Source organism: Oratosquilla oratoria, chromosome 6 (assembly GCF_046742065.1).
Source record: "Oratosquilla oratoria isolate Oo_2021 chromosome 6, ASM4674206v1, whole genome shotgun sequence".
Classification (NCBI taxonomy): Eukaryota; Metazoa; Arthropoda; class Malacostraca; order Stomatopoda; family Squillidae; genus Oratosquilla; species Oratosquilla oratoria.
The window spans coordinates 68,318,375-68,331,917 of record NC_134782.1 but is presented as its reverse complement, the minus strand read 5'-3'; the positions used below and the strand labels follow the sequence as shown (position 1 = coordinate 68,331,917).

At 38.2% G+C, this 13,543-nt stretch overlaps 1 protein-coding gene across 2 annotated transcripts in view; it reads right to left on the bottom strand.

Annotated features, from left to right (window-relative positions):
- Positions 1-9,899, bottom strand: part of LOC143026564 (mpv17-like protein) — a 28,319-nt gene extending 18,420 nt beyond the window's left edge. Inside the window, exons 1-4 of one of the 2 annotated variants that reach the window (XM_076187172.1) lie at positions 9,776-9,899; positions 8,376-8,525; positions 2,433-2,524; positions 1,102-1,214 (exon numbers count right to left, since the gene is read on the bottom strand). In XM_076187172.1, coding sequence (XP_076043287.1) covers positions 1,102-1,214; positions 2,433-2,524; positions 8,376-8,507 — 337 coding nt within the window. In that variant the 5' untranslated portion in view covers positions 8,508-8,525; positions 9,776-9,899. Of the gene's footprint in view, positions 1-1,101; positions 1,215-2,432; positions 2,525-8,375; positions 8,526-9,476; positions 9,535-9,775 lie in introns of those variants that run through there. The other variant, XM_076187171.1, reaches the window with a different exon arrangement.
- Positions 9,900-13,543: the final 3,644 nt, after the last annotated feature.

The window sequence follows — 13,543 nt, the reverse complement described above, 5'->3', positions numbered from 1 at the left end:
CTTGCATGAAGAAAATGCAGATGCAAATCCCTAGTCCTCACTTTCTGCCTCATTTACTTGCTTTTTATGACATATGAAAACAATTACAGTTTCAGACTACTCACATTCAGAAATGGAAGATCACATATACCATTCCTGTTAAATTTTTACTTCAGTGGTTGTGCTCCAAGAGGGAATAGGCTAAGTGACTTGATTCCCAACAATTAGAAAAACACCTTACAGACTCTCCAAAATAAAGTTTTGAGAATACACTTGATGCATCAAAATCAACCCAACAGAATACCTTTACACAAAAATTAAATTCTTCCCATAGCACACCACATGATAATAATAATAGGCACATAGTTCTATGCAAAACCCCCCAGCCTTACCTATCTCATTACATCACACAAGTACAACCAACTGAATGAAAAAATTATAATTACAATAATAAAAATACACCAACATTATACTACACAAACACATCCTGTACCATACAACAGATTCATTCAAAAACATATTCAAATCACAAAGCAAGCACTCCACAAGACCAACCATCAAACACCCTTCTCTATCAAACCCTTCCAGACAATAGCCCCACAGAAAAATATGATCAGTTTCTTGTTTGCCCTAATATGTGGTGTGATAAATGGTCACGTGTGCCATATACAAGACTCACTACTTCGTATTTTTGTCCTGTTGGAGAGGCTGGCCATAAGTTAACCAGTGGGTTTTTCACTGGTTCATGGTAGCTGAGGGTAAGCAATGTTACTAAGATGGATGGTATTGCTGACATTGTTTTGTGTCAGCCATAATGCCAGCTCTTTGAGTTAACTTTGAGTGTCTTTGACATCTATCTTGTAGATGCTGTGTTGTATTATCAGTGTTAAATCAATCATCTAGATATTTGGAATGAGAAGACTGTATGTGACAAGTGAACAAGGTTGCTAATAGTGTAGCCCATTGGAGGACACTGTTGTACAATCTTCTGGTCTACAACAGAAGGTTTTAAGGAATTCTACATTCTCTTCTAGCCAGGATATTTGTAAAATATTTCTTAAATAGTAAATAATAAAATTTTACTAACTTTACTCTCTTATGTAATCTTACAGATAACCTCACCTGTATAAAATGAAACAATTAAAGGAGGTTCCATGACAAATTGATCTACGAGTGATTTGATGCAAACGACTGCTGCACTTGTGCCAGGAAGTTGAGCATCCAGCCACTTATACCTGTAGAAAAAATGTGTATAGGTTACAAGGCTCATTTCATTTAATACAAACCAAATTATTATCCACCTTCATGTGTTGGTCCCTAAAACTGTAGTACTTATAGTATTAGTAGGGTTATCTGTAGTAGTGGTAGTTATTGCAACTAAAAAAGGACTTTGCACTTTATTAGTAGTTGGATGATCCTACAGAAGTGCAAGGTTTACCAATGTTCTGCATTCTCTGGGGCTGATCATAGACTTATGGTCACAACATTCAAACTGTTTATCAAGTCCAGGAGAATCCCAAGATGTAATCCATCTGGATTTCATCTGGAGAAGGATGATGCAGATGCTCAGGAGTATGCAGTAGCAATCTCTAATCAATTTGAAGTACTTGGCACCATTGTGGACTTTGCAAAACTGTGGAATATCTTCAAATGTGAAACTATGAAAGCTGTTGTGGAGAGCATCCAATGCTGAGGAGTGATGTAATGTTATACGAGATACTGGAGTGTGGTGGTGAGTTCTGCTGCCAAAATGGCTGGGGATTTGGACCAATTAAGTGCTCAGATACAGCAGACTAGAGTTCTCATGAGGATGGCTCAATGAATTTCTAGCTCTCTCTAGCTTCATATCCATGGCTCCTGGGTAACTGGCAAGAACCACCAGATTGGTCCGTAAGTCACTCAAGGAAGAAATATTGTGTCATTGTCTGGATTGTCTGGGTATGGCTATGGTAGAGCAGCATTGAATGGGATGCTCAGTGTCACCTATATTGCCAATGGATGCTCCACAATGACAATAATTAACAACTCAATCCAATACAGTCCATGCAAGTGTTGAAAAGATATTGGGTAAGGCTGCCCCCATTACTAATTCAATTTTGAATTAAGAGGAAAGAAGCTGGACACTCCTCCTCCATACTTCACATGGTGACCCTCCTCCTCATCCACTCATAATAATTTATGAACCATGAGAAGGGCACCCCTTTAGGGTGTACCATCCTTTCATTTATTAACAATGCCCCTTTGTCCTCATCCATCCACCTTATTCTGGTCTTCCTCTCCACCCGTTTCTGCTATCCATGCATATTTTGTTTAGCTTTCCTTATTTATTCTTTCCACATGCAATAAAAATAATTTCATCAAAATTTTTAATCACTGACAAGATTAACTCCTTAGTAGCTAATCTACCCCTAATAAAACTGATGAAATGCCTAGATGACTCCCAAGAAACCTACCAATAGTGATAGATGACTGGATACCATGCAATGCCAAAGAAGGCATAGCGCCCAACTGATTCAATGTTGTAGTTTTTGTGTTGAGGATCTTTCTGCATAAGATTAAAATAAAAACCATCAGTCTATGATAATGAATGATTCTATGTACTACAATATTTCTATCATAATTTATAATATTGTTTCAAGATGTTATATTAATCCTTCTTATAAGAAAAGGGGTACCAATGAAATTAACAATGCGGTATGGCAACAACCAGAGTAGAGTCAAAGGATGTAAAAAAAAACAAAGCAGTAAAAAGAGTAAAAAGAAAGGTAATTCTTGGTAGGAAGTGATGGGTGATGAGGGTAATGGGAGAGGAAAACATAGGAGAAATAAGAAAAGATGAGGTGCAAGTAGTTTTGAAAATGAGAGCAGGTAAGATGGGTGTCATGTGGAGTGTCTGAAGGTAATAGTGGACTGGCTAATGAGGTTGTTTAATGCGTGTCTAAGGGAGGGTAGAAAACCAGAGGACTGGAGGAGTGCCTGTAAACTTCTGCTTTACAAGGGAAAAGGGGTAAAACTTAAGTGTAGTTTCACAGGGATCAGTTTGCCGAGTGTAGTTGGGAAGGCTTATAGGAGGGTTTTAATTAAGATTAAGAGAGGAACAGAGGAACTAACTGGTGAGAAACAATATGGGTTTAGGAAAGGTAGGAGTTGTGTGGATCTGATTTTTGTGGTAAGGCAGATATACAAGAAAGCTTTAGCGAAAGGTAAGGATTTTTTGGGCATTTATGGATTTGGAAAAGGCTTATAACAGAGTAGACAGAGAAGCACTGTGGGAGGTTTTGCACATATATGTGATTGGGAGAAAACTGTTAAGGGCAGTCAAGAGTTTTTATGTGAGTAGTAGAGCCTGTGTTAGAATTAGAAATGGAGAGAGCAAGTGGTTTGAGGTAAACTTGGGATTGTGACATGGATGTATCATGTTACCATGGCTGTTCAATGTGTACATGGATGGGGGTGGTGTGGGAGGTAAAAGCAATGGTAATGGGCAGGGGACTGGAAATAGTTAAAGAAAATAGATAAAACTGGGAGGTGAACCAGTTTTTGTTTGCTGACAACACTGCACTTGTGGAAGGGTCAGAGGAAGGATTAAAGAAGTTAGTGACAGAGTTTGGGGGGGTATGCAGGAGAAAGCTGAAGGCAAATGTGGGTAAAAGTAAGGTGAGGTGTACAAGGGGAGTGGATGGCAGCAAGTTGGAAATAAGTCTAAAAGGAGAGAGGCTGGAGGAAGTGGATACCTTTAGGTATTTGGGGTTGCATGTGGTAAGAAAAGGAATGGTGGAAGTAAACTGTAGAATGTGAGAAGCAAGTAAATGACTTGGGGGATTAAAAAGAGTAATGAGAAATAGGCATTTGGGAATGGATGTAAAGAGGAGACTATATAGGTGATTGTGCTGACAGCACTGTATGGTACAGAGATGTGGAATTTAAGAGAAGCAGAGAGAAAAACTTTAAATGTGTTTGAGATGAAATGTCTGAGAAGTAATATAGGGGTTACAAGGTTGGACAGAGAAACAAGGTGAGGAGGAGAACTGGGGTGGAAAAGGAGATGGCAGATAGGGCTGACAAAATAATAATGGTATGGTTTGGACACACAGAAGGAAGGAATGAAGAAAGATTAGTAAAAGAGGTGTGGAAGGCAGAGGTGGAAGGAGTGAGCTTGATGGGACGACCAAGGATGAGATGAATGGATGGGGTGAAAGGGGTATTGAGCAAGAGGGGAATGTCTATTGAGCAAGGAAGAGAGAGGACAGAAGATAAGGGTGAGTGGAGAATGGGTGTGTATAGATGATACTGTGATGCAAGGAAGGGATAGGGTGGGGGATGGGAGGGGGCTAGGGAATGGTGACATTTTGATGAAGCTTGTCTTCTCTTTTTCTGCATGAGGGGACTGAGAGGAGAGAGTTGTCAATTCAATGAGGCAGCCTGGCTGTGGATATGGTATGTCTTGCTGCATTGCTTCTGAACTGGGGCAGCCAGCAGGATACAGGGGTGACCTGTCATCCATGAGGAGCTAAGATGAGAGGGAAGAAAGTGTGATGGACTGGAGTAGAATGGGTAGGAATGAGAAAGTGGGAGTGGGTGCTTGCCTTTTGACTTGGCTATCCCTCTTGTAATGAGGTAAAAGCCTGTGATATATTGATATTCTTCTTGATAAGAATGGAACTAAGCAAGATATACCTAACCCCTTTCTTACCAAAGGAGTTCACTGTGATGAGATAACCTGGCAGCAACCTGGAGAAAAAATATTAGTGCCCCTTTGTTTGGACAGGGTTAAGCAAAGATATCAGAGATGAATATGATAATCAGAATAAAAAAAAATTAAATGCCCAGTGGCATGGAATGGGTTGAGACAGGTTTAACCCTTTCCTTAACAAACTAATGTCACAGGAATGAATAAAAGAAGAGGTATATTTCAGTAGCGTGTGGAAGGCAATAAATGAGGTAGGGAAGAGAGAGTGCAGAAGATAAGAGTGAATGGAGAAAGATTGCAAGTAAACAGATGGGGATGTGGTCCAAAGCAATGTCTTCATCTGTTTCACAGATAATTCTGAGTACATAAGGAGGCTGGCAGGGGCAGTTACCATATGGTGAAGCAGTCAGTGTAATCAAGCTTTGGCTGGCAACCCTGGTGTTGTAAAGCTGTGCCTCACTGCTTTGTCTTTGGCCCACTGTGATAAGGGACAGGGTGACCCTTCAATGCTAAGATGGGAGGAGTAATTGAATGGGTTTTATTTGTGAATGATGTGTATGCTTTGACACTGTCATCTAACTTATAACTGGAAAAGAGCCTTAGGCATACATTGCTTCTATGAATATCTCAACATGCAAGGTACACAATATATTGTATCCATTAAAGAAAACCCAAAACACCCTTCACATGACATGAAAGACCATCCACCAATACAGACATCTCAGACAGACCCACACAACTACAATATAACATTATACTGCCATCAACACTCAACTACAGTACAGTAACATGAACAATTATGTATATATTCATCACAAATGGAGCTCTTGCTAGCTTGAGTCCTATCACAATTTTTGGCCATCCCACACCAGCAACACACAAATATGAACCAAGGAAGACTCCACTTCAGCCACCACACATCTGGGGGAAAAAATAGTAAGGAACAAGTGTTTTAAGGTTGTGATTTTTTTCCCTTGTGTTATTTTAGAAGTGCACAACTAAGCAATATATTAAAAAAATTAATCATTAATTTGTAAATTAAAATAAATGTAATATATTTTTTTCTTGTAAACCAATAACACAAGAACTAAAAGTGGTCTTCTTGACAAATACACTAACACTAACACTTCAGTCACCCCAGTTAGTTAATGCACACCCCATAGGAGATAAGGTTTGATTAGGTCAGATTAGGTTTGATTAGGTCATGTTTGGTAGAGTTTGATTAGGTTTTGTATAGTTTGGTTAGGTTAGGTTACGCTCCATAAAGCATAGTTTTTCCTAGTTTTTTTTTTCATTCAAATTTCTCCTAATTTGTACTTCCCCACCTGAAATTCCCTCTTTCCTATTAACCCCCATTATTGTATGAGTGATGGGGTGAGGGAAAAAAGTGGTTTCTACCAAATTTGAGAGTCAGATTTGAATGAAACAAAAAGAGAATAGAAAGAATCAAACATTATCATGGAAAAATACCTTAGTAGTGCACTTCTAAAAATTTACAATTTTCCATACATGCATAATCTCCTGGAATAGCTTAGCTGACAGAGCCCAAGCTGAATATAAATCTAGGCATGATAACTGGAGAATATGGCAACATAGGCTAATGAAAACATAGATATTAATCTAGTATGATAACTGGACAGTAAAACAGGACCAACACAACATACACAAGCATGTTATACCAAGGGAGATCCTGTACAACAAATCTGATCTGCTTTTACTCAAGATTAGTAGATATAATACAAGAAAGAGATGGATGGGCAGACTGTGCTTTTCTGGACCTGCAAAAGGCATTCGATAAGGTACCTCATAGGAAACTAATAAATAAGATAGAGTCTAAAGGTGGCATCAGAGGAAAATTATTGGAATGGATGAAAGACTTCCTGATTGGGAGGAAAATGAGAGTTGTAATTAGAGAAAAATTCTCCAACTGGGAAGAAGTAAAAAGCAGTGTCCCGCAAGGATCAGTACTGGCCCCGATCATGTTCACTATATACATTAATGACATGAATGAAGGCATGGAGTGCTATATACATTTTTTTTGCAGATGATGCAAAATTACTTAAGGTAAAAACGGAAGAGGACTGCAACTCATTGCAACAAGATCTGGACACAATATGGAATTGGACTCAAAAGTGGGAAGTAAAATTCAATATTAAGAAATGCAGTATAATGGAATTTGGAAAGAGTAGAAACAGACTATCAAAAGATTACAGAATTGGGGGGAAAAAAAAACTATGAAAAAGATCTTGGAGTGATGATTGGAAAGGACATGAAACCAGATAAGCATATAAATAAGATGTTCGGAGAAACCTACAACTTATTGAGAGCAATCAAAGTGGCATTTACTTATATGGACGAAGAAATGATAAGGAAAATACTAACTACACTAATAAGACCAAAACTTGAGTACGCAGCATCACTTTGGACACCCAGTACCAAAAAGAATATTAAGAAACTAGAAAGATTACAAAGAGTGACAACCAAACTAGCACTGACACTCGCCGAACTAACATATGAGCAAAGACTATCCAAATTGAACCTACCAACTCTGGAACAAAGAAGAGAAAGAGGAGATTTGCTATCTACAGAATAATGAAAGGAATGGAAGTTTTAGACAGGAACAACCTATTAGTGTGGGAAAACGGTAAAACAAGAGGACACGGAAAAAAATTGAAAAGGATAGTTATAGAAAAAATTTGAAAAGGAGCAGTTTCCCACACAAAGCGATAAATACATGGAGCAAATTAGACAACAAAACAGTATGTGCTAACACTATACAAGATTTCAAGATAAAACTTGATGCGGAGAGATACAAAGACGGGTCACCACGAGCATAGTTCCCCTCCCGTATATTACAACTAGGTAAAAAAATAAGTCAATAAGTCAGGTTGTTTTCCTTGATTATGCAGGTAAAGGTGATGACATCATCTTACCGACATTACTACATTACTGGGAAGGCAGTTTCTCAACACATTCAAACCAAATGTTCATCAATTTCAATGTCCATGCACTTGAAAATGTTAGCAAATACAACCTTTTAATATGAAAAGCATCTGGTTGTGTTAGAGAGCATGATCAATAGCTGGCATAGGATTTCACACAACAAGGGGGTAATATATATACAAAGACTGACAATTACATATATCATTTATGGTTTCAAACAGTAAACAGTTCCTTGACTGATATCAAAATAATCATTGTACAAATCTATATACTGAACAGGGCACACAAAGAATTGTCACCCCAGATCGACCACATAAAGAACTGTCACCCCCAGAACACCCACATGAAGAATTGTCGGTCACCCCAGAACACCCACATGACGAATCATCGCCCCATGAGATCCCACTTGAAGAACTGTCACACCAGTATTCTATATATCAAGAGTGGAATAAAGATTAGGTAACGTTACTGTTAGGTTAGGTTAAGTTGAATGAGGATTATGTTTATTGTAATAAACTTATACAACCGAAGAATCGTAAACCCAGGATAGCCCACATGAAGAATTGTCACCCTAGGACAGCCCACATGAAGAATTGTCACCCTAGGATAGCCCACATGAAAAATTTTCACTGTCGATGCCTCGGGTGACGCTTTTTGAGATCCACTATATATTGTACAATTACTAAGTATTATCATATTATGTGCATACATTTCCTCGTTAAAATATGAACGATGATATACAATACTTCCCTCAATAACTTACCACAATGTTCTTTAACATAAACTGCTGAGAAAATTCTGCTCCCATATACAGAGAACCATAAACCACCATATCCCTCATTAATGGTTTGGAATTCATTAGGTTTTTTAGCCTTGACCTCATCTTTAACATCATCTTCAATTGACAGATCAGCTGGAAATGAATGACATATACATAAATGCAATATTATACAAAATGAATGACGTGTTCGGTGCTGTGTAGGTTCCCACAAGTTGATATTGTTGCGTCATACTATTGTAGGGTCTCACTAAACGCCGACCAAAGTCGACCAACGCCGACCAAAGCCGACCAAAACCACACAATGATGGTTTTTTATGAAATGCATAATTCACATATAATAAAATAGCATATGGTTGCATTATTTGACCTATTTTCTTTAAAATGTGTGATTTCCATGTAAAATCATCAAAGAGAAGCTACGTTTTTATCCTCTGCAAAATTACCAACCGGCAACCAACGCCGACCAAACCCAAACAATGACGGCTTTTGCTCAAAAGACAAAAACGTAACTTCTATTTGATGATTTTACTTGGAAGTCACACATTTTAAAGAAAATAGGTCCAATAATGCAACCATATGCCATTTTTTATATATAAATTATGCAATTGGGCAAAAACCGTCATTGTGTGGTTTTGGTCGGCTTTAGTAGACGTTGGTAATTTTGCAGAGGATAAAAACGTAACTTCTCTTTGATGATTTTACATGGAAATCACACAATTTAAAGAAAATAGGTCAAATAATGCAACCATATGCTAATTTCTATTTAAAATTATACATTTGAGCAAAAGCCGTCATTGTTTGGGTTTGGTCGGCAATGGTTGCCGGTTGGTAATTTTGCAGAGGATAAAAACGTAACTTCTCTTTGATGATTTTACATGGAAATCACACATTTTAAAGAAAATAGGTCAAATAATGCAACCATATGCTATTTTTTATATATAAATTATGCATTTGATAAAAAACCGTCATTGTGTGGTTTTGGTCGGCTTTGGTCGGCGTTGGTCGACTTTGGTCGGCGTTTAGTGAGACCGCTATTGTATGATGATCATGATGTGCTTTAAAAATTAGGGGCATGATTCTCACTTAGTATATATCCCAGGTATTAAGAGGATTATTTGCATCTGAAAATGAATTGAAATATTTTAATATAAAAATTGTGAAGAACTTATTTCTATGACAAGATAGCGGCCTATTTAAAATGGAAATTTAATTCCGATATGATATGTGCGCTTCATTTTTTCTTTTATCTCTCATATATCATAATATTTAGATAACCATTTTTTATTCAATCCCTAGGCAATTCCATCAGCTTTAGTATACATAACGATTAACGTTAATTCTTTCATTGCTCTCGGTATTGTGCCTCTGTATTATTTTCTCACCGTAGCCTACATTACTTATATCATAGCTGGGGTAAGATTGCTGCTCGGTGCAAAGCTGTTCAATCATTAAACTAGACAACAAAGAATTTGCTACTATGGCAATAGCGAGTGATTGATAAAGTCGAGTATGCTGATTCCGAATCTGTGATTGGAATTGTTGTAGCACATCAGGTTCCTGAATTACTCAGTTTCGTTTGGGCGTCATTTATTTAAATTTATAATGGATATACTGTAATTTTCAGACAAATGTATGATTGAAATAATGCTCTTTAATTTTTTAAATTAAATAATGTTAATTTAAACAGATTTATTAAGAAAAAAATTATTAAATCAAAAATTATTTAGCCATCGCCAAATAGGTCCATCCCCATTCTGTGTAGGTACGTGTGTTCACTACTCGCAACATATGTGGAATATCTGTGGTGATCTAAAGGTGATTTCTTTAATTCTTGGACTGCAGCAAGGATATACAAAGAACATGTGCTTCTTATGCCTATGGAACAGCCGTGACGACAGAAATCATTATATTGTCAAAGAGTGGCCTGAAAGAGAAGAACCCATCATTGGTCGATACAATCCCTTTGGTACATCCACAGAAGATTTACCTTCTATCACTACATGCCACTACTTCATATCAAACTTGGCCTTATCAAGAATTTTGTTAAAGCTATGACACATGATTCTAATCGATTCCAGTATCTCAAAGAGAAATTTGATGCAAAGAAAACCGATGCTAAACTTAAAGCTGGCATTTTTGTAGGGCCGGAGATCAGAGAATTGATACATGACAGAGTTCAAAAATAAACTATCTCCACTTGAGTTGGCAGCATGGGACTCATTTGTCCTTGTAGTGCAGAACTTCCATGGGAACCATAGGGCTGATAACTATAAAGAACTAGTGGACAACATGCTAAAGGTCGGGAACAGGGTTTTTCGCCACCTGAGACAGATCGCCACTCATTTCTGTCATTTTCTTGGACCTTTCGCCACCCATTGCATGGACGTTTCGCCACCTGTTGCGTGGACTTTTCGCCACCTTTTCTTTGGATAATTCGCCATCGATAGAAATTTATTGAAAATATTACTGTACTTAACTTCAACACAGAAAGAGGGATTAAACGTATACGAGATAGAAATAAAGCTATTACAATGTCGGAAGCAGAATGCAAGACCATCGAACATCGTAATATGGCAAGCTGGAAACCTGTGGCCCGGCTAAACAATATAGGTTATCTGCGCCCCCAGATCTACGCCGGAGATAAATCATGCAATCTAACTTGTCACTTACCCGGGAACCACTGTGGCCTTTATTGTCAAGTATAGCTATTGATGCATAATATTATTAAAATGCAATATTCTCGAAAAATAAGTTCTTATACTGTGATAAAAAAAAAATAAAAAAAAAGCTTTGGGTATGTGTACATGCTCAATGTAAAATGTTTAATACCCGGGGGCGGATAAACTGATAGATCAAGAGACAAAATGTGTATGTCTTTTATGCGACTTTAACCTGATATTGATATTTGTAGACATGGACAACGATACGCCTATGCTATAGAGGGCCAGTTCTATTTGGTTTTAATCGAATACATGAACAAGTAGAAAAAAAAAAATGCCTGCATTAGTAATTATTATTTGTCGGAAGAAAAACAAAACATATCATGAATGACGTAAGGGAGCTTTATAGTAGCTTATAGTGTTTGCATCTTCTGCATGATGTGCATTCACTACCGTGCGCCATGTGGATCAAAACATCTTGATTTACCAGAACGATCAGGCGTCGATAAAGACATTATTCCGGGCATTATCCATGGCCTTGTTATTAATAAATTTGTTTTAGACATTGATTAATTGTATTAATGCTATGTATGTAGAATTATAGCGCAATATAATAATCGGTGGCGAAAAGTCCAACGAATGGGTGGCGAAATGTCTAGCATGTAATACCAATGAGTGGCGATAAGTCTCGGTGGCGATCTAAACAGGGGGCGAATGTGAACAGTGGCGAAAAGCCATGTAGCCCTAAAGGTCTATCAACGAATGGGGTGTCGGATGTCTCTTAAGATGCATTTCTTGCATTCGCATCTACATTTCTTTCCATCTAATATGGGTGATATTAGTGATGAACATGGTGAAAGGTTTCACCAAGATATCGCAATAATGGAAAGAAGGTATCAAGGTCGCTTCAACGAAAACATGATGGGTGACTACTGCTGGTTCCTGCAACGGGAGTATCCTACATCCACGAACAAGCGCAAGAGCAAGTCTCAAATGTTTTTGAAGAAATTTATAGCTAGGTGAGTACTACCTCTTTCATATATAAAACATATTGCCTGGGTCTGTAATATAATTGTATCATTAATGGTGTCAAAGTGAACCGTATAAGTTGCATAACTCAGGAACCTTACGTGTGTGGTAAGTGCCAAACACGCAGTATCTTGGTAGGAGTTTATTGCGGAGGTCTACACACAAGTAAGACAGGAAGTGATCTGTCACAAGCGAATGCTTGGGGGCCTAGCTTGGGCATTAAGACGCGCCCGTGGCCTACTTTCTGTTACATTGTTGCTAGGCGGGAAAAAAGATTGGGCAAAACAATACATACTAACATATCTAGGTATATACATAGAAATATACAGCAACAAGAGAACAATTACATATAATGATGAATATGCATACAAAATGGTTAAGGGTAACATATATTTAGTTCCTTAATTCTACGACGTGTACAATTGGCATAGACGCATACGCGTTTAGCGTACGCCTAATGACGTATATATATTCGGTTATATAATTATGTATAGGGCACTTATATAATGTAATGACTACATAGGCTTACTTATACAATACATTTACAATAGATATATGTTGATATTAAGTACTCATGTATAATAAAGAAGTATGACATATACAATAAAGGAGATACATATACAATAAATATATACAATAATTAAGTAAGGAAGGGCTTGGCTACATTACTCCCCCCTTGAGAGAGTAGCGTCAGTGAAGAAAGTCTTTAGTAGTAGTAAAAATCAGATTTATTGTGAAATCTGACTTTTCTGCCCACACGACTTGTGTATGGGAGGGCGGAAGTACGAGGGTGGGAGGGAGGGGAAGAGGTGATAGGGTGGCCAAGGTCATTGGCATTAGCTGTGGGTGGGATGACAGTTGAAGTGTCAGAAGTGGACGAAGTAGGAACAGGAGGAGTGGAAGGTGTTGAAGGTATGTCTGGGGTTACATGGAGACGGGTCTTAGGGCGAGGAGAAACAGGGAGGAAAGCTGGTTTCAAACGATCAATGGAAACTGAGGTTTCGCCTTGAGGTAGGTTAAGGATGAAGTACTTAGGTTCACGTCGAATGACGTCATATGGACCAGAGTACGGAGCCTCCAAACTCTTACGAATTCTGTCGACTCGTAACCAAACTTTAGAGCAAGAGTGAAGGTCGTGAGGAAGATAGGGTGGAGGTGGTGTATGGCAGTCACCGGATGCGAGATCTTGGAAATTGACAGACTGCATTTCCTTGATGAGACGGAGGATGGTTGTGTCATCCGAGGAGTGGGTGTGTTCCTGAGTAATGGCGACAGAAGGGCATAACATATGAGCGCCAGTAACGGCGGTAAATGGAGAAAATTTGGTGACGTGAGGTGTCATGCGATAGCCAAGAAGGACGATAGGTAAGGAGTAAAACCAGTTATCTTGCCTAGCGCGAAGAGCTGATTTCAGAGAACGGTGGAAACGTTCAATCATGCCGTTAGCTTGAGGGTGATAAC